The sequence below is a fragment of the Poecile atricapillus genome, chromosome 2 (assembly GCF_030490865.1).
Source record: "Poecile atricapillus isolate bPoeAtr1 chromosome 2, bPoeAtr1.hap1, whole genome shotgun sequence".
NCBI classification, from domain to species: domain Eukaryota; kingdom Metazoa; phylum Chordata; class Aves; order Passeriformes; family Paridae; genus Poecile; species Poecile atricapillus.
Window position 1 is genome coordinate 134396313 of NC_081250.1, and position 19817 is coordinate 134416129.

General features: G+C 38.7%; 2 protein-coding genes across 4 annotated transcripts in view; both read right to left on the minus strand.

The window, feature by feature from the left end:
- DPYS (dihydropyrimidinase) overlaps window positions 1-6031 on the minus strand; it is a 30178-nt gene extending 24147 nt beyond the window's left edge. For both annotated transcript variants that reach the window (XM_058833192.1, XM_058833194.1), the window contains exons 1-3: window positions 5644-6031; window positions 3101-3259; window positions 808-987 (exon numbers count right to left, since the gene is read on the minus strand). In XM_058833192.1, the coding sequence (XP_058689175.1) occupies window positions 808-987; window positions 3101-3259; window positions 5644-5913 (609 nt within the window). In that variant the 5' untranslated portion in view covers window positions 5914-6031. The remainder of the gene's footprint in view (window positions 1-807; window positions 988-3100; window positions 3260-5643) is intronic.
- Window positions 6032-13704: 7673 nt separating this feature from the next.
- Window positions 13705-19817, minus strand: part of LRP12 (LDL receptor related protein 12) — a 50436-nt gene continuing 44323 nt past the window's right edge. For both annotated transcript variants that reach the window (XM_058831789.1, XM_058831788.1), the window contains 2 exons: window positions 19428-19560; window positions 13705-16919 (listed from right to left, as the gene is read on the minus strand). In XM_058831789.1, coding sequence (XP_058687772.1) covers window positions 16056-16919; window positions 19428-19560 — 997 coding nt within the window. In that variant the 3' untranslated portion in view covers window positions 13705-16055. The remainder of the gene's footprint in view (window positions 16920-19427; window positions 19561-19817) is intronic.

Genomic DNA, 19817 nt, shown 5'->3' on the forward strand with positions numbered 1-19817 from the left:
AGCATCTCTATGGTGTCGTGAGTATGCTGTCAGTCAAATGGATTCTGAAATAGCCGTTGCAGCCAGTTCAAGGAATAAAAATAATTAGGCAGTTCTGATTTTTTTTTCCAAAATAAGTTACTGTAGTTTTATCTGAAATTTAAGATATCTCAATAAACTTAGATCTCAGAATACCTAAGTAAATTCAGAGAACACACTTCACTGGCTTGCAGGATTAAATCACTACTCTTGAAAACCCTACCCCTCTCTCAATATGTACACTTAAATATCATGGCCAATGATGTCCAATGACATTACTAACCCTCATTGGAGAGAAAAAAAGGAAAAATCCTTACCTAAGCACAAAGATGCATATCCAGAGCTTCTGAAAACTCCAAGGTTTTGAGAGGCAAAATGTTTTGTCACTACTCTGTCCCAGGAATTTAAGATTTGCTGATTTGAGATTATTTAGTAATGAATAAATTTCTGTTATGGGACCTGGAGCAGAGTCAAAGCACTGTTGCCTGGAATAGCTGAAGAAACTATTCTACCACTGAAGTTATCACTGATGTCGAGTACAACCAGTGTAGTTATACCCTCAGAGCCTCAGAACTCTCAGTGCCTCCACACAGTACCAAGGTGGCAGTAACAAGTATGAAGTGAAGCTAATTATGCTAATTAGACTGTGAGACTTGTACGCCCAATCAGTGAAGCTTTCTCCACACTTCTGGATTTGCTTCTGTTGCATGAGCTGACTGTGTCTGGAGAGACCTGGGGTTAGGACCAACTGTATTCCTGACTCTGATGGACAAAATGTCAAATGTGCACCTGTGCAATTAGTTCCCCATTCTCCGCATGGACTTGAGCAACCGCCCCAAGTTCCTTACAGCAGGAAAAAGCTTCATATAGCTCCTCATCATTGACCATGTATATATCTTTGTAGGCCATAAACATCTTGAAGGAGTTGACACCTTTGTTTTGAACAAGACTTTCCATTTCTTGCTTCACCTGAAAAATACAGCAATTATATTTTACATGTTAATAATTTTGTATAAAGAAATTTTAAGCGTGAAGGGTATTTACTCACCCATCAAACATATGTTCAGTACAAATAGCCCAAGTAACATATTTAAAGATTGACTTAGACTACTCTTGTATCAAATTGATTCTCAAAGTATATAAAAGATTAGCACTGCAGTGCAAATATTGGAAGCATAAGCTAATTGCAGGGGGGGATGCTTTTTTACAAAAGGTAATGAGGCAGAATTTTATTTCAAATAAACCCCCAGATGCTGAAAACACCCATTCTAATATTACAGTCAATGTGTCCAACTCAAACAATGTGGACATTTGTGCAAAACTGATTTTCAAAACTGGATTTCAATGGGCTTCTAGCAAACAACAGAGTGACAGAAAAGATTTCATCTTTTAGAGCTTTGTCCTGACTCTAAACAGCACACACAGCCTTTTGAAGCATTTTGTCATCAAACAAAACAGCTCCAAAATGCTAAGTGCAGGCCTACTATTTTCTTTTTTTTTCTTTTTTTTTTTTTTGTGTTCACTACTTGTTAGGATTTTCTGCTTCTGCTAGAACCTATGAAGCCCAGAAAAACATTACATCACAGAGAAAGAAAGAAAGACACATCTTTTAGTCTTAAGACTACTTGCATGACTGGCTACCTAGAAACATAATATTACATAACTTTGGCTCTCCTTTCCCAGTAAAATGATGGTTATAGTAATTGACATGTATCTGTAATGCTATTACAATTTCCATGGGATTAATTTCTTTCAAAAAGTAAAATATTATTTTTCATCTTCTCTCTAATAATCTGTCTGGGTCTGCCCAGGAAGGGTAAGATATATAAAAAAAATCAAGGAAATCTTTTTTAGTTATGCAGAGGAAGGATGGGAGCACATCTTGAGTGGGAGTTAATAAATACCTGACAAAAGGCCCTGCTCTAGAACAAATATAGAGACATGCCATTTATCCTCTTCACTATTTACTACCACTAACCGAAGGCATTGTAAAGATTTTATGCTTTTAATTAATACTTCAAATCCTGATGAGGTGAGAGCTGATCAGGTGGGCATGAAATAACAGTGTTCTTTACCCAGGCCTTTTACAGCTACAAAGTGCCCAACCATTCTATTTCTATTGATCTTGGCCTTTAAAAACAGTTACATTCTTAATATAAACTAGAACGTTTCATTGATTTACACCTTCCTAGTTTTATTGGATTTGTCAGTACAATTCCACTATTGTCTGCTGAGGCTTCAAATGCACATTGCTCAAATTTCATTGGAGAATTTATTTCATGTCTTTGCCTTAAGTTAGAGGTTGTGGTCAGCCAATTTTACCATTCAGTACACAGAAAACCAAAGATGTGTTGTTTGCAGAGTGAAGGCTTTGGTGTATATATTTTAGAATTTAAATATTAGAAATACTCATATATAAAATAGGAATTTACTTAATATATCTGTGTACTGGTGCATAACTCTCTGAGAATCCAAAGTCGTCTTGTGAAACCTGGATCTCATTCTGATAGATAGCAAGCACCTGAAAAACTGATTTATCAGTAAAGCTTTCAGGCTATCAGCAAACATTCACCCAGCAAAGGTGATTCTCCCATATGTAAATTCACAAAAGGTTTTTTAGATTATTTCACATTCAATGTACTATTGGCTCCAGTCCTGCCTTACTTTAAGGGGTATTACTGCAGTCACCCAGGAAAAGAAGTCTTCCTCTACAAATGAAGTCAAGTTCTGTATTTTACATGTATACCCTTATAAAAATAAAAAACAACCAAAACCACCAACACTCATCAGAAGCATAAAATATCAAGTGTTCAAGCAACAAAAGACAAAATGATTGTAAACATCTCTTTCCCCCTGCACCTGCCTGGTCTTGGTCTTGCACAATCCCTACCTTTTACAGTTTTATCCAGAGATACAGGCTATCTCTAGACTTCAAATACATATACTCTCAGAAGGGTGGGGGCTACTTCAAATGTTGTTTTTAATCACAAAAACACTATCCAGCAAGTTATATTTAGCATATACTAATTCAAAGCAGGTGTGGTACAAATGTATGGAATTTAAGTCAGCTCTCGTAGTCTACCTTGTTGCTCCACCATGTAACTGCCACGTGCAATGAATAATCACAGCAGACTTTAGGGTCCGCCCAACTTTTCCATGTATCAAAAGCTTTAGTAAGAGAACAACCTTTCTGAGGGATGGCAAAGTCGATGATCATAGTGGTTCCTCCTGCTATAGCTGCCTGAAAAGAAGAAAGTTAGTATTAAGCAATAAGAAAAAATGCAAATTTCCTCCCACCCCTCTCCAACTCCCTTACATCAATTAATCTGGATACAGTGAAAGTCAAAAGCCATTGAGGAGCTCCCCTGAGAAAAGTCCAGACTCAAAAAATTATTATGGAGATTGATTTCATTTGCTTTGAGAAAAGTGTTCTCAAAAGCCATGTTCAGGAGAACCCAAGTGAAATTCTCACACTGAAGGAGAAGCTTATTTTCATGTACAATCACTAGTTCTGTAAAGAATTCTTTCCTAATGTCCAGCCTAAACTTCCCCTGGCACAGCTTAGGACTGTGTTCTCTTGTCCTGTGGCTGGTTGCCTGGGAGGGCAAGCCCCACCTGGCTGCACCCTCCTTCCAGGGAGTTGTTGAGATGAGGTCTCCCTGCTCCTCCTCCAGGCTAAACAACCCCAGCTCCCTCAGCTGCTCCTCGTAGGGTTTGTGTTCCAGGCCTTTCACCAGCCTTGTTGCCTCCTCTGTGTGCATTTGAGCATCTCAGTGTCCTTCCTCAATTGAGGGGCCCAGAACTGGACACAGCACTCAAGGTGTGGCCTCACCAGTGCCCAATACAGGGGCACAATCGCTGCCCTGCTCCTGCTGGCCACACTATTGCTGATACTGGCCAAGATGCCATTGGCCTTCTTGGCCACCTGGGTACAGGCTGGCTCACATTCAGCCTGTTGTCAACCAGCACCCCCAGGTCCCCTTCTGCCTGGGCACTGTCCAGCCACTCTGTCCCCAGACTGTAATGCTGCAGGGGATTATTGTGGCCAAAGTGCAGGACATGGCACTTGGGCTTGTTAAACCTTTTATTTTTGGACTCAGTCCATTTATCCAGCCTGTCCAGGTCCCTCATGCTATATTACTCTTCCTTTCTTCCTTTTTCTACAACAATTAGTCTCTTTCTTTAAGAATAATTGTAAATATGTCAGTATATTATGCAAAAAAAGAGATGTTTGGAGAGTGACACAAGTATTTGTAAATCTCTAATGAATTGAGCAAAACATTTTCTCCAGGAAAAGTTGTTCAAATTGTCAAGTATTTTTCAACAAGACTCATTGACTTATTTGTTAAACAGGATGTACAGAAAATTAATATGCTTCAATAAAAAAAAAAAAAAAAAAAAAATCATGGGTACCACAACTTCACTTGAAGTCTCTTTTTATTCCTTACATCTTTCCCCCCCCTCTGTCTGTAAAGAGAGGTGCCTTTACTTACTCAACTGAATGGGTAAATCTTAGCTAATCATTGTAGCATATTTTGCAATACTTGGAATACAACTCTGTCTCCCTGAATTTCTTGCCAAAATATTTGTCAGATGATGACCTTCAGTGAATAGGTTTGAACACTTTCCACACTTTGACCTGGTTTAAGAATATCCACAATATCTAACTTTTTGACATCTGATTGCTAAACTGGATCTAGAATCTTCTTGTAGGCACTGAAGTGACTATCTGGACATTCTGTCTTGTGAACACAGCCTCTGTTTTGCAGCATCCCAGTCCTATAAGTACCTCAGAGTTACTCAGAAAACCTTAAAAACTTATTTTCTGCTTTTTAGTAAATCCCAGCTCTCCTGTGAGAGGAGCTGGGTATAACAGTCTCTGTGAAGGTGATGGCTAGCAGACAAGCCAAGTAGGGCAATGTGATCCTTTCTGTGAACAAAGGATTTCAGTCTGCACAATGAAGCTCTTAGAAAAGTGCCTTGAAAATTTTGTTTATGGAAACTGTATGGACATAATGCATGATATTGTTAATATGAATAATTGATACACTATTCATATGCAGGGAATATAATAAGATTGGCAAAAAAGCTGAAAAAATCCCACTCCTAGTGTAAAACTCAGAGAAATTAGGTAGTTTTATAAAGTGTATTTGAAGTGGACTTTCACTGAGAGACACAGTAAGCACCAAAGTAAAAGACAGAAGAAAAGCCTGCATTCCCTCATGCTAACAGAGGAGAAAGATCAGATTACCACAGAAGTGCTCAAACAGCACTGGGGAATTGAACTGTTGCTTTAGTTAACCTTTGCTCAGAAAAGTACGAAGCTTGATGCATGTACCACAGCAGGTCGTAGTCAGCATGCTGACAGCCAGGGGAAATGCCTGCCCCACTTGACCCTCGCAATCACAACAGTTTCTGAAGGAACCCAAATCACATACTGGTTGAGGGTGGATCTCTGAGTACTCCAACTGCTTTATGACAATGTCCCAGCCAAAGAGACAGGAACAATTGGCCGTGCTAGATTCACACTCTATTCCCTCTTTCAGAAGTAATACTGGATGGCCAGCAGACATCCCTCTCTGAGAAAGCCCAGATGCACACAGAGTTGTGCACATGTGCACCCACCTTGGTTCCAGTATAGAAGTCATCTTTTGACCTGCTGCCCATAAAAGGGAACTCCATGTGTGTGTGAGTATCAATGCCCCCAGGCATCACCAGCTTGTTGGTCGCATCCAGCACAACAAGTCCAGTCGAGGGCTCTGGGTTAAGGTTTGGTCCCATCTGCTGCACCACTCCATCTTCCACGTACACATCAGCCACCACAGAGACATCATCATTCACAACTTTTCCCCCTTTGATCAAAAGTCTCTGCCGAGCCTGGGTTTGGGGTGGCATGTCAGCAGGTGAGAGTGAGGCCTCAGCTCAGAGTTGCTCTTGCCTCAGAGTACTTCACTGCCCCCTCCTCCCAGAGCAGCAGCTATCTCCAAATGGCCCTAAACACACACCACACCATGCTCTTTAAACAGACACTGGAGGAACTGCCCCCTGTCCCCAGGCAGCTCCACCTCCCGTGTACCCCGTGACACAGATGGGAGCAGAGCGCTGGCGTTGGGCCCTTTCTGCTCCGGACTCTGCCTGGACAAAGCGAGCCAGGCTTTCAGGGGGCCTGGGGTGTTCTCATGGCACTCGCTCCTGCCTGCCCGCTGCACCTGGGGGTTTGAAACTTGCTGCTTTGAAAATGTGGTTATTTTATCATCTTGCGATGCCCAAAAGCAAACTAAGCTCTTTGCAGCCACATACGAGGAAACAAAGGGTGACCTGAGCTCTCCACAGAGGAAGCCACAGAGCCCAGGGGTGACCTGAGCTTCCTGCAGCTGTGTCTGGGGAGCCTGTGGGTCCAGCCTGTGCAGAGGGAAAGGCAGAGTGCAGTGCTCTGGTGATCCAAGTGTTGCACCCTTCTCAGTGCAGATGGTGGCGTCCACACTGCTCCCAAGCTGTTTCTCAAAGGATTTGGGACACACCACCCTCAGGATCCAAACACAGCTCCCCTATGCCCCTGCACTGACACTACATGGACAGCACTCTGGCCTGAGGGGGAAGCTGGGGTGTGTGTGCCAACCCCACCTGAAAATCCCATTTCAGATCTGATGCCCTGCTCCATCTGCCCCACGGCTCTGCTGTGCCTGGACACACCACTGCCAGCCCCAGCTGCAGCCCCCACTGTGCTGGCCCCTCATCTCCTGCCCCAGGGGAGCCCTTCCTGAGGGCCAGGGGAAAGTCAGGAGCTTCTGTGGTGGGTTTCACACAAAGCTGGTGTGACCTTGGCAGGATGTGGCTTGTGTGTTTCAGAATATAGACCTGGAAAAAGAAGTGGGAAAGTAAAATGATGAGCTTTAAGTTTGGAGCAGAAGAGGAAAGACCTTCTCTGTACCCTCTCAGAGGCACAAGTTTCTATGGCATTTTCCCACTTTTCTCCTGCCATAACCCTGGATTTGCATACTCAGCAGTGATGTGACACTGCTCAAGCGTGTCCCTAAATCTGCTGAGCACTTGCATCTTCATCCTCTCACCTCTTCCAGTTCAGTGGTGATGATTTAGCAGGATAGAACATTGTCTCCGAGGGCTGTGAGAGGGGGCACACATAAAAAAAGCCATTCAGACAAAGAACACAAGATATGGAAAAAAACTCACCTTCCCATCAGCATGTGACCTTTGTTCCTTCATGATGGGTAGGAGAGCATCACCATACATTTGCCTTTCTATCTGCTCATCCCAAAGTATATTGTCTTACACCTCACCTTTGTGCAACAGGACAGAGACCCACTGGGACTCATAACTGCACACAACAGAACAGGTCAAAATCCATTTGGAAAAGCACTTTCACTTTGTATAAACTAAGTGACCTTTGTTAAGTGAGGATAGGGTCCTCAAAGTCAGAGGTTCATTTTATCACATGCAGTCATGTGGGGTATGGCAGTCAAGTTCCTATGCCCAACCCAAAGGGTATTTAATGATACAGAACAGCATCAACAGATTTTGCACTATTTATTGGCAAAGGGACTTTACCCTGGAGTTTCAGTACCACTCAAGTACCTAAACTGTCAACCTCAAACAGTCACTTTCTTGTAATTTCTCCCTGGCCAATGATTACTCAGTATTTTCTGTGAAAGGAGTTTCTGTGTGACAGACCTAGATAATCATCTCTGAGGACACTCAGACTAGGGGCAGTCATAAACTGTTTCTGCTCAAATCCTTCCACCAAACTGGGCAAAGGAAGATTTGAAGGCAGATCAGCCAAACCACAGTAGACTCTAGGGAGCACAGGGATATCCAGTTCCCTTTTTGCGTGTTGCACTGGAAAGAGCTGATACAACTTTGATACATAAATGCATGAAGAGTAGCTTCATGCTCAAAATCCTCTTTATATCTGTTTATGAACAAGAACAGGCTTGAATTCTATTTCCCCTCTGATTTCCTCCTGGATAATTTAGATTTTGTGGATCATACTCTTACATGCCTAAACCTTCCTATCTGTAACTTCATGCCCAGCTCAGAATTGCAGAGCTGCCCACAAACCAGCAACATAACATCCTACAATGCTGTGCCTAGGAAAACTGAATTTATCCCACAGGTGGTTTTGAACACATTAAATAATATATTGGTATACAACAGGATTCTGTCTAAGCAGCCCTTTTATTTAATCCACTTGGACCAAAAAGATAATCTCACATCAGTTGCATTTATGTATATATTAAACATATATATTGTTTATATATATACATACATGTAATATGTATATATATAAAATATGTATATTACCATATATTTATACATGGTAAATATTTACTATTTCACAGCTCAGCTGTCCCTAGAAAAAATAGCCTGAAATACCACTGGTGGAACAGAAAAAATACTTAAAACACTGAGAGAAGACAACTGGCCCTGCATTCTTAGTGATCACTGAATATCTACTACTGTTACAACAGGGCTTCTGGCTCCTAATTGACTCAGTAGTATTTACTTATCCACAAAACATTTTACTTTTTTATCCTCCTCTTTGCAGAGTTTAAAACAAATCTTTGCTCTGCAATCAATGTTTGACTCTGCGCTGTTGTAATGGTCTGGGCTGGAAGAGAGTTAAACTCTGCCATAGTACCTGGTATTGCTCTGTGTTTTGCATCTGCGCTGAAAGCAGTGTTGGTAACAGAGGAAAGTTCTCATTACTGCTGAGCAGCACTTGCACTTCATCAAGGGCTTTTCTGTGTCTCATACTGCCCCACCAGGGAGGAGGCTGCAGGTGCACAGGAAGCTGGAAGGGGACAAAGCCAGGATGACTGACCCCAACTGACCTCAGGGATACCCCAGGCCATATTGGGTCTGCTCAGCGCATAAAGCTGAGGAAAGAAGAAGGAAGGAGAGGGACATTTGGTATATAAAGCATTTGTCTTCCCAAGTCTTCGTCAGTGGATGGTGGAGCCCTGCTTTCCTGGAGATGGCGGAACATCTACCTGCCCCTGGGAAGTGATGGATGAATTCCTTTGCTTAGCTTTGCTCACAAGTGCAGCTTTTGCTTTACCTTTTAAACTGTCATTATCACAAACCCATGAGTTTTCACACTATTACCCTTCCAAATCGATTGAGTGAGCGGCTGTGCAGCGATCGAATACCAGCTGGGCTTAAACCACAATCCTGCAGAGGTTTCCTGTTAGGAAGCATTTACTGATCCTAAAATGCTACACAGTAGCTCAAGGATTTGAGACCCATTGCATTGTGACCCAAGCTCACGAATCTGAAGTTGAATCACATGCTAATGCTTCTGTTTTGTCTAGAAAAGCAAATAATCCTAGAAATCTAAAAATGAAGTGCCTTGTTTAGTGTAGCTATCAGAGAAGTGCAATCATAAGAGGTTTCTCAGTAGCCTAATGATTAACTGATTCCATTTGAACAACCCTGAAATACAATCCATATCTTTGATTTACTAAATGAAAATAATTTAGCAAATTTAGGAAAAAGTTTGCAAGAAACAGAGGACTGAAGTTTGGAACATCCAGCAGACCTTGAGGACATCTCATAAAAGTCATTATAATGCAGACACAATCAGTTTAAAGGCTTCTGAGACACACATACTCTCACCCACTTCATCCTGGAACCTTTAAGTACTATGTCCCCATATAAAATACTATTAATTTTTAACTTCTTCTTTAATTATCACACCTTATCTTCCCTTTGCTTCCATTTTCACATTCTTTTTACCAGACCCTAGTGCTGTCAAGCTCTTTTATTATCACACAGTCTTCAGCTTTTTCTTAACTCCAGGACTCTTTAACCCTCATATTAAAGTTGAAGCTGAAATGTATCTCAAAATGCAGGAGCAGCAGACAAATAGGTTTTTGAACAAATAGAGACATTTTTTGAAGGAAACTATTGATAATGAGCAGCAGGAAGAAAGCTCAGCTAATGAAGAGGTGCGATTAGGAATATTATTTATGTTTGACAACTCACCTATAAGGAAGAAAGACTGGATCATGAAGCACATTTACTTGAGAAAATTAACAAAAACAGTACTAGCAACTTTCAGTAATGATGGATAAGGCACTAGGTTTTGGAGAATTTGTACAAAAATGTGTCAATCTGAGGTGTACTCTGGATTTGCAGAAAGGAATGAATGGTTATCTTTTCCTATATTCAGAAAGTCGGAAGAACTGAATACTCTATAGGCATTTCCTTGCAACTCCTATAAAAAATCCATTATGTCTGTTCACCTGGGATTTACTTTCACACTCCTCTGCAGTGGGAATTTAATACTCATTCAATAAAACCAGACGGTCTAAACGTAATTGCACCTGTAAAGTCTTCACAATTGTGAGACCAGTCAGGTGTCCTTGTCAAAACCTCACAAGTTTTCAGAAGAGTCTGCTGGCTGCTTTCATGAGATGGATTTTCAGACACAAACAAGTGCTAAGGTTTCAAAACCTAATCTCTAAAGCTTTCTTCAGTTGTAAAAGCTTTCCAAAACTAGCAAGCATGCCCCATGGTTTTCTGTAATAAAACAAAGCACATTAAGAAAGGAATTCATCCCCTAGCTCCACATCACCTGAACTATTATAAATACGCTCTCCTATGTACTGGGCTACAACCAAGATGCTAGTGCCAGTCTTTCCCCAAATACATCAGCAGAGATGCAGCCCATTAGCACCCAGCCTTGGGTCCCACACATGTGACACAAAGGAAGGCAGCCAAAGGTGTGTGTGTGCTGAACACCATCCTACTTTTTAGAGCAACAGTAAGTAGTGACTGTTCACTCATTTTCATAAGGCTAAGTGCCTTCTCTTTTCAATCAAAACAAATGGTGAACCACAGACAGTACAACCAATAAAGAAAAAAGAATGAGCAGGAATCCAGCAGAGGAGCAATTAAGAAACCCTCATACTATGCTCTTTGCTCTTTTCACTGTTCATTGGTGCAATAAGGGTCCAATAAAATGTCCACTTTCAAAATAAGTGTGAGACAGTTCAACTCAGGCATTGAAGTTCTAAGTCTCACAATGCTCTGGGAAAAGAAAGTCATCACACCTGTCAGTTACTTCCCAGTGTATAATCTCAGTCAAAGAAATGAAGTTCTTTGGATTTTTTTCAAACTCCAAGAAACACAACCACAAAAGCACAGTGATTAGCTATCTTTGGAAACTCTTATTTTTACTAATGTATTATCTAAAAAAGCAAAATATTAGTTGTATTTTCTCTGATTCTCAAACTCTACATCTATTGAAGGAACACAGAATTATATAAATGCTGGCCAACAGAGTAGGTGAGAGAAAGCAAAATTGAACATCTCTGTTCCTTGGCATGCCACTGAAGAAATTATCCTCAATATCCTGTATATTGTTCCTGGTTTTCCTCTGGTGGACCAGACCTACTTCCTCCAACTGTGGCTGTTCAAAGTGGTTCTGAACTAACCACAGGAAAGACAACAGATTTAAACCAGTACATTTTACCAGTTGTTTTTCTTCAATTTTATACATCTGGAGAAGTAGATAAACCTGTTTCTTAATTTCTATTGGCATACCTTCAGATGCATGATTATTTCATTGCAAAGGTACAAATGCAATTCCACTAAACCTCTGTAATACCACAAGTCAACAATGTTGTGATGAAATCTGAGATTTCTGCTCTGAATCCAGACACCTGCCTCTCTTAGATAATACACAATGTATGCTTATTTCAGGGATCATGTCCTTATTCCTTAAAATAAGTTTTTTCTTTCTCCTTTACATTTTGCATAAGAAACCATTATTATTTGTTAGGAAGTCCACACTGAACTATAACTCCTTCTTTCTTTCTCTTATATATTCTTGATTTGACATGTCCTACACATTATGGTTTATTTTTGGGAAGGTCAACTGCAACTGATTGTCTCAAAAAAAAAAAAAATACTTTGTGCAATGTAATACATCTATATTCCTTTAGAGTTTCTACTCTGCTTTATTACAACTTTTCCAAAATTCAAATTCAAAATCCAGTGACACATCTTTTAATCTTTTTTTCACTTCCTGTGTTTTCTACCCATTTCTCTCCTACACAGGCAGCATACAGGATTCAACCTGAAAAACTTCACTTGCATTTGAGTCTTTTCTTTGGTTCTTTAATAACAGGATGCGACTTTGTCACAAGGAGAAATTAATGCTGGAAGCTAAACTCTTCTGCTAGATTTACTGTGCATGTAAAAATATCACATACACTAATTTGTGCCTGAATATTCATAAAGATTAGCTAAATTGTGTTTACAGTAAATGCCCTTTCTCAAAATGTGGTTAGGAATCACTGACACTGCTCAGAGCGACGTCTCTTATTTCCTCCCCTGATGACATGGGGAGTCTTGTCCACCTGAATTATCAGATAATGCTTCAGTTTAGTGAATACTCCATTCTCTTCCCCCAAGTTACTACTCACCAGCTAGTGGGTACTACATATGAACAGAAACCTCAGCTAGACATATTGACATGAATGTTGTGCTTTAAAAGTTCTCTGTATCAAGTCCAATAATTATTGACTTTAATTTACCTGGATGAAGGAAAAGCTAACTACAACAATGAAATCACAGTGGAGGATAGAAGGGGAAGAGTTTCAACTCTCAATCTGCTTACCTCTACGTACTTTACCACTATGTACAAGACTTCTCCCTTGTCCTTTCAGAACACACCACATTTTGGGCACTGGAGCTGTAGCTGATGTCCTGGAGGAATTCAGTTATCAACTGCTTATTTTCAGAAACTCACAAGGGAGGAAGAATAGAGATACGAACTTACAAAACACTTCACAAATAGCTTCATCACAACTGCAGGAAGATTAAAATGTTTGACTTAAAGCAAGGTTTATGGGAAATGTACAGCACTTCCCCAGGACAACTGTCACAGTTCAATATCTGGAGATGTACGTAGGAGAATAAAACTTTTTCAGAAAGGAAGCAAAACGTCATCCCAACAGGAAAAACCATGATTTCATCTGCAGTGAGTATTTAATACATAATTAAAACAGTATTTGTGTCCCAACCTGAACTTGATTTCCCTGGACTGAATCCAAGCTTTGGCACAAGTTCACGCTTTGGCATTTGGATGGAAAATGGAACACATAATAAAGTAACTAATTCCAGCATCCACTCCAGCAGCCTGTTATTAAAGAAGAGTTATCAGCAATACTTGCTGAACTTGTACTGAAAATGAACTTTGCTTTGGAAACAAAAGTAAAGCCCTTGCACCATCTGCAGCTCAGTCAGCCCCACCTCCCCCTTAATGTTTCAGTGCAAATCAAATGACAAAAAAAGAGTGGTATGTGAAAAAGAACAATGACAAACTCTTTACATGTTTAAATAACTTTACATGAGGAGAAAACTTGCCTCACAATAACCTAGATTCTTCAAGGCTTGTAGATGAAAGTGATTTATTACACAAAACAAGATAATTCCACAGTAAATAATTATTTTCTTCAAACTGCCCTGGTATTGTAGCACAGCTAAATTAAGAATCAATTAAAAAAAACACTAATTCAAGCTCTCCAGCATAAGAAGAAACAGGGCAGTAACCAATAAAACCAAACTAAACAAACGCAACCAATCACTCATACATTTCTCAAAAGCAAAATCAATCACTCCCTTTAACACCACTAAGAAAATAAAAATCACTGCAACGAATTCACCTCATACAAATATGAATTTTATTTACAATTTTCCAAATTATCAATCAAATCCAACTTCTCAGTTAAATGTGTAACATTTGTCCTTTAAAATAAAATAAACATTGTGTTCTTTTTACATCTGCAATATGGAGTCAGTCCATAGGTACATGTTATTTGGGGCATCTAATGGAACGAATTTAGATCACTGTGTGTGTTTAACACTGAAGGTATTCTGTGAAGACTCTTTCTTTAAAATTTATCTGCCTCAGGGACAAGCATTTCCACAACCACTTTAGGAAGGTTTAAAAACCCAGCATTTTATACCAGGACGTATTGTTCACATGTACTTCAGGGTGTGTTACCATGTTCCTATTGCAAAGCTGCCTGCTCTATAAGCAACACTACTGAAATCAGACTAAAGGTTACCCACAGATTTAGATATTATTCAATGTGAATAAAAATGGCCATTGATGACTTTTACTTGAGTATGTGTAATTATGGGCCAACTTGTACCTGATCTGGTACCAGTGTGATGTGATCTGTTCTGAAACTTGAAACCGCATGGGTCATTATAACAAAATCTTTTACAACTGTATTGCACATAAGGTTCCTCAAAAGCACAAATCTACATAATTGCATCCTGAACTCAGAATTTACCTGCTAACTCTCATGAAAAAATCAACCAGATGGTAAAATAGTTTATTTTTCTCATCCCAGTGTCTGTGAATGAAGAGAAGAGGGAGAAGATATATACACTTTGGAATATATTCAATTGTTTGTTCCTCTGCACGTGATTTGTACTTCAGAGATGAGGATTTAAAAAAAAAAATAAAAAGCCAGACAGACCTTGGATTTATCTTTAAAAGTACCTCAAAAACATAACGAAAATTCAATTTAATTTTGATACATATTAAAATTTTAGTCAGTTCTGCCCGACAGCATAACACGACAGAAATGCACAAGACTTTAAACATGCTTTAAAATGACATTCAACAAAGTATTTAAAATTTAATAAATAGCATACAATCACACACAAATACATTTCATACTGGATCTTTAAGCCTACTAAAAACAGACTGGCAAAGAATAAATAAAACAGTAGTTGACAGTTTTGTTTTTAAAAGGTGTAGTTTCTTGTTGTCACACTAGTAGCCACGTATTAACCTGCTTATCACAAAATTGGAAGTTATGAGCTTTTTTCCTCACTGATTTGTTTTGCTCCAAAACATGTAATATCATAAAAAAATACACTAAAAGGGTTTTCTTTTGGTTTTTTTTAAACAACCAGTCTGTGACCGAGTAAACCAGTTTTTAAATACAATGAATAAATAGGGAATTAGTAAAGCAAATTCAATTGCAACAAAAATGCAACACCCCAAGAAAAGAGCCATGGAAATATATAGCCATTGCGATATTAGACAATAATAGTACTTAAAGTGATAGTGCTTGTGCACTAAGCTCATTAGAGACCTTAATATGATTTTAGTGCAAATCCCTTGAGTCCAAACAAGCTTTATACCCTACAGTATTAGGGAAAGATCTATTACCAGTTGGAACTTATTCTGTAGTGTATTTGTACATATCGGATATATAAAGAACTAACACGTTGTAATATCTTCGGCCCTTTTTTACTTCAAATCAAAAAGACTAATGACTGGGGATTTTACATACTATTTGGCTTGTACCATATTAGATTGCAGTTTAGGAAAGTCAGTGCTAAAAAAGCTTTTGCCATCAGTTTATCTATTATGCCTAAATTTCATATATCATTGCATTTTGTACTTCTGAAAGAAAAAGAATGCTACTGGAGAGAATTTCTCCTCCCTTTAATAAGTTCACATTATGATGAAATTCAAGAATATTCAGACAAAGTGTTGAATAAACTCAAAGAAAAGTACATATTTTACATTAACAATCCTTACCAGTATTTAGTATACTAAGTTACAAGTATGTTGGCAATAATACAACAGAGTCAATTCCTAAAGGAAAATAATTCTGTACAAATTCACCTGTTAATATGGGGTTAAACAGGCAGCCAGTAAGTCTTGAGCAGCCATGTTTCAGGTTTGAACTAGAGTACCAGGATAAACTAAATTTGAAACTAATGGGGAAAACTTCAGTTTAAAGAGTAATCAGATTATACTGGATACACATATTGTGTATTCAGAGCCATTAAAATGTTCACTCTTATAGTTCCATAATGTCATCCAGTATAAGAAAAGTTTAATCAACCACACAGGCTAAAATAGCTTTAACATAATGTTGTCCTGGATTTTTTAAAACTAAAAACTAATTTTAACTGTGAAGTACAAAACAATGACAGATATTGCTCCAACTTGTACACAATCTTTCCTAAACAATCCGTACCTAGCAGAGTAATAATGCCTCATCGTCACTAGTTTCATTTTTCACTGTTGCCTCTAAGCAAGTGTCGGGTATCTGGGCAGTGTGCACGATGCCACAGCTCTCACAGGGGCCATCTCGACTGCATGACCTTACACTGTGATGTGTTGCACTGTAAGGCTGTCTAAGCCCTGGTCCTTGATCTGAGCTGAGATCAAGTAGAGGTCTTGAACAGTCATTCATGTCAAAGTCTGATGCTACATCAGAGACTGGAATTAACATTTCAACATCATCATCCTCTTCTCTTCCACTTACCCCATTATCAAGCTGTCTCAAAGGACTTTGGTTCTGATTCACTGAGCTTGATCTCCCTAAAGTAAAGCGTACCCAGCGTAAGCCTTGAGTCATACGGCTTAGTGCGCTCGAGAGCTGGTGGCGTGCGGGACTTGTGCTTGGGGGCTCTACACTTGTCACTTCTCTGCCACCATCCGTGGTACTGCTACTGCTGCTCTGAGCAGAGGAACTCCCACACGCTCCCACTGTGGCTTCTATTGCTGTTGCAGGAGGGACTTTTTGAGGCAAGGTGGCAGCAACACCACCAACTGCTCCAGCTGTGTCTCTTCTTTCATTTTCTGTGTCTGTATCATCAGATTCAACTGAAAACAAACTTCTGTGAGTATTATTTCTTTCAGCTTCTCTACTAGTACTTTGGCTGGCAACATCATCTCCATCTGCCGACACCAATGCCAACGATCCAGAATGACGTGACCTCGCAAAATTAAAAATTCGATTCCAAATGTTACTTGATCTGCCAGCAATAGGAAGTCTGATTGAGGTAAATCCAAGCTGAGATCGTACTGCCAGCCTCAGGTTTTCCAGAACTGAAGCCTAAATGAGAAGAAAAACAACAATCAAACATTGACAGTCAGCTGGTGCTGTTCTACCAAAGGAAAAATTATAACTGTTGTGCAAAACAGCATTTAAAGAAGTTAAAAGTAGAATCTTAAATATTAGAAAATGTTATTCCTTTCTTAATAAGGATCTGGTATATGTAGCAATAGGCTATTAAAAAAAAAGTGGGCATGACAAAAGTCTAGATGCTCTAGAAGAAAAAACATTATAAACAGGCAAATTAAGTGGAAATAACTATGCAAAGGCAATAACTTCTATACAAGATATATTTCTGCCCTAATCAAGGATCTCTAAATAAAGCCAGTGTGAAAAGCAAGGCACTGTAGTCTGGATATGGAACACTGATTGAAGGAAAGTACAACCACAGAGCCAGCAGAGCAGGCATACAAAATCTATTATAAACAGTCTTACCAAAAAAGTAGTCACTGTGAATTTTAGAGTCCAGCACATAGAAACACATCTCAGAAAGTTTAGGATTTGTTAAAGTCTTCCAGAAAGTGTGTACAGCAGCCTTACTTTCAAAAGCTGCTGAAGAGACTGCTAGTCAACTTTAAAAATCCAGCTCTGAGGGCATGAATCAGTGTTAGGCAGAAAGCACTACACTGAAATTAGAGCATCCAACGTTCCTTCCTATAGCTTGAGACTTCTAGCAAGTCTTGAATAACTATCTTCAGCCCTACACAGATTTGCCATCTTGAAATTAGTATTTTGCTGAAAACAAATTTTAACACACCTTCATTTAATACTGACTCCCTTCCCCCAACACTTCAGCATATTAAAAATCAAGTTTTATAATTTATAGAATTTACATTGCCTTGATTTTTTACTAATGTTGTCTCCTCTGAAAAACAAAGGTTTTAAACAATGCAACTTCATTGGTTAAATATGAGTAAAGCTTTTATCATGGAAGCATGAATGTTCTAGAATGACATTTTCATTACATTTGATGTAATTTTATTTTCTTTTATTAGCCTGCTCACTACTATTTCTTATTTCTATGCTAGTTAATTGCTCAGTATAGTTACTTCAGTCTTCAAGGCCACAAGTCTTATTTGAAATACTGGTATTCATAATGGGAATTCAGTAATACTCTCACTGTTCTATTGTATATGCATCAATATTTTATGCAGTGTGAAATCATGATTACATAGAAATACTATGAAGCAACAACATTTTATTACGTTTAATTACAAAAGTTTGCCATATAATTCCAATCTATTCTGAAATGAACTTAAAATGTATCCAAAGAAATAGTGTTTAATTCAATTTAAGTAAACTAAAGAGTAAAGAAAATTTCAGTAAATACAGATTTTTAAAAGCTCCAGTACCAGTCTCTGACTGCAGCCACTACATGAATGGATTTTTCAGAACTGTCCTCTCTATGAGGAGATTTCATTTTAGTAAAATCCAAGATCTTTACATCATCTTTATGGGATTTCAAGATGAAAAAAGGGTCTGAGCAAGCTAAGTTTTTCTAAAAATTGTAATTGTTCGTACACATGTTCATGTACACCAAACTTGAAGTGTCCCACACAGGGCAGGCATCTGCAGGAAACGCTGGTTTGTCCCAGGTTACTTGTACTAGAGGATTTACACATCTGGGCATGACAACTGCATTGTCTACAGAGACTCTCTTGAGCTAACCCTACCTCAAGAGACTTGTGAACATAGAGCCATCATAAACTGGTGAAGGTTAATTTTTTTGGAAAGGAGGACAGCATGCCAAATTTGTAAATGTACAGAATTGGTTTGAAACAGAAACATACTGATCTTTATTATATCCACACTAACCCACTGAAAAGGAACAAGGGGTTCTAGTGTTCACTACAGACATTTATTAAACTCATTAATGAACCTCAGTGCTAATTTTGCAATCCAAAATATCTTTATACATTTTAAGACATTTTTAAGTACTTAAAAAGTTTTTTGACAGAAATTAATTTATCAGCCAAGTAAGAAATGCACTAATCATCCACCTCTGAATCTGGATGACTAGAAACTATTAACTGCCATTTACTAGCTTTTGCTTTGTTACTCATTCATGATAATTTTATATTATACCCTGTCCTTCTCCATCTTATTATGCACAGCAGGCATGAATGCACCTACACACTGCGCATGTGAACAACCATTCTGCATTAGAAGTTTAGGTCTTCGTTCCCAAATCACAAAGTGCCATCTTGCAATCCCTACTTTCACAACAGTAATACAGAACATACAATTAGATCTACCAATCTACTACTTTTCATGCAAGAGGGGTTTTTATAGTGTGCATTACTGGCATTATCAACAAAAGAAAGCCTGCAAAAGAAACTGTGGTGTTACCATATAATGATTCTGTTCAAGGGCTAATCATTTGTATAACACTATTAACTTGAAAGGAGAAAAATGAAATGCTGTAGAGGAAAAGGAAAAAAAGTTAAAATATCTTTATTTCAGTCTCCTTAAAATTTAAGGCGTCTGCCTGCTATTTTGAAATCTTACCTGATTTGGGGAACAAACAGGGAAATCTTCAACTGGTGGAATTAAACCCTGGGCAATTAATTGTCCATAGGATGGAGGAGCTTCTCTTCTTAACAGTTCAGCCTCAACCCTTGACAAATGAGTTTCAAATGATCTTTCAAAGAGAAAAGAAATTTCAGAATACACAAGACACTGATTATATATATATGTAAATGAAAGTACATCACACTATTATAATCTGAAATAAAAAATTCGCATGATGAAGTTTTGCTAATTTAATTGAAATTTAATTGGCAAAGAATATAAAGTCATTCCTGTGAGCCTGTCCAGCTGAAATGAGAGCAAAAAAACCAGCCCAACAACAAATTTCATAAAAACCAAGAAACAAACCAGCCCAAGTCCATGGGCTAA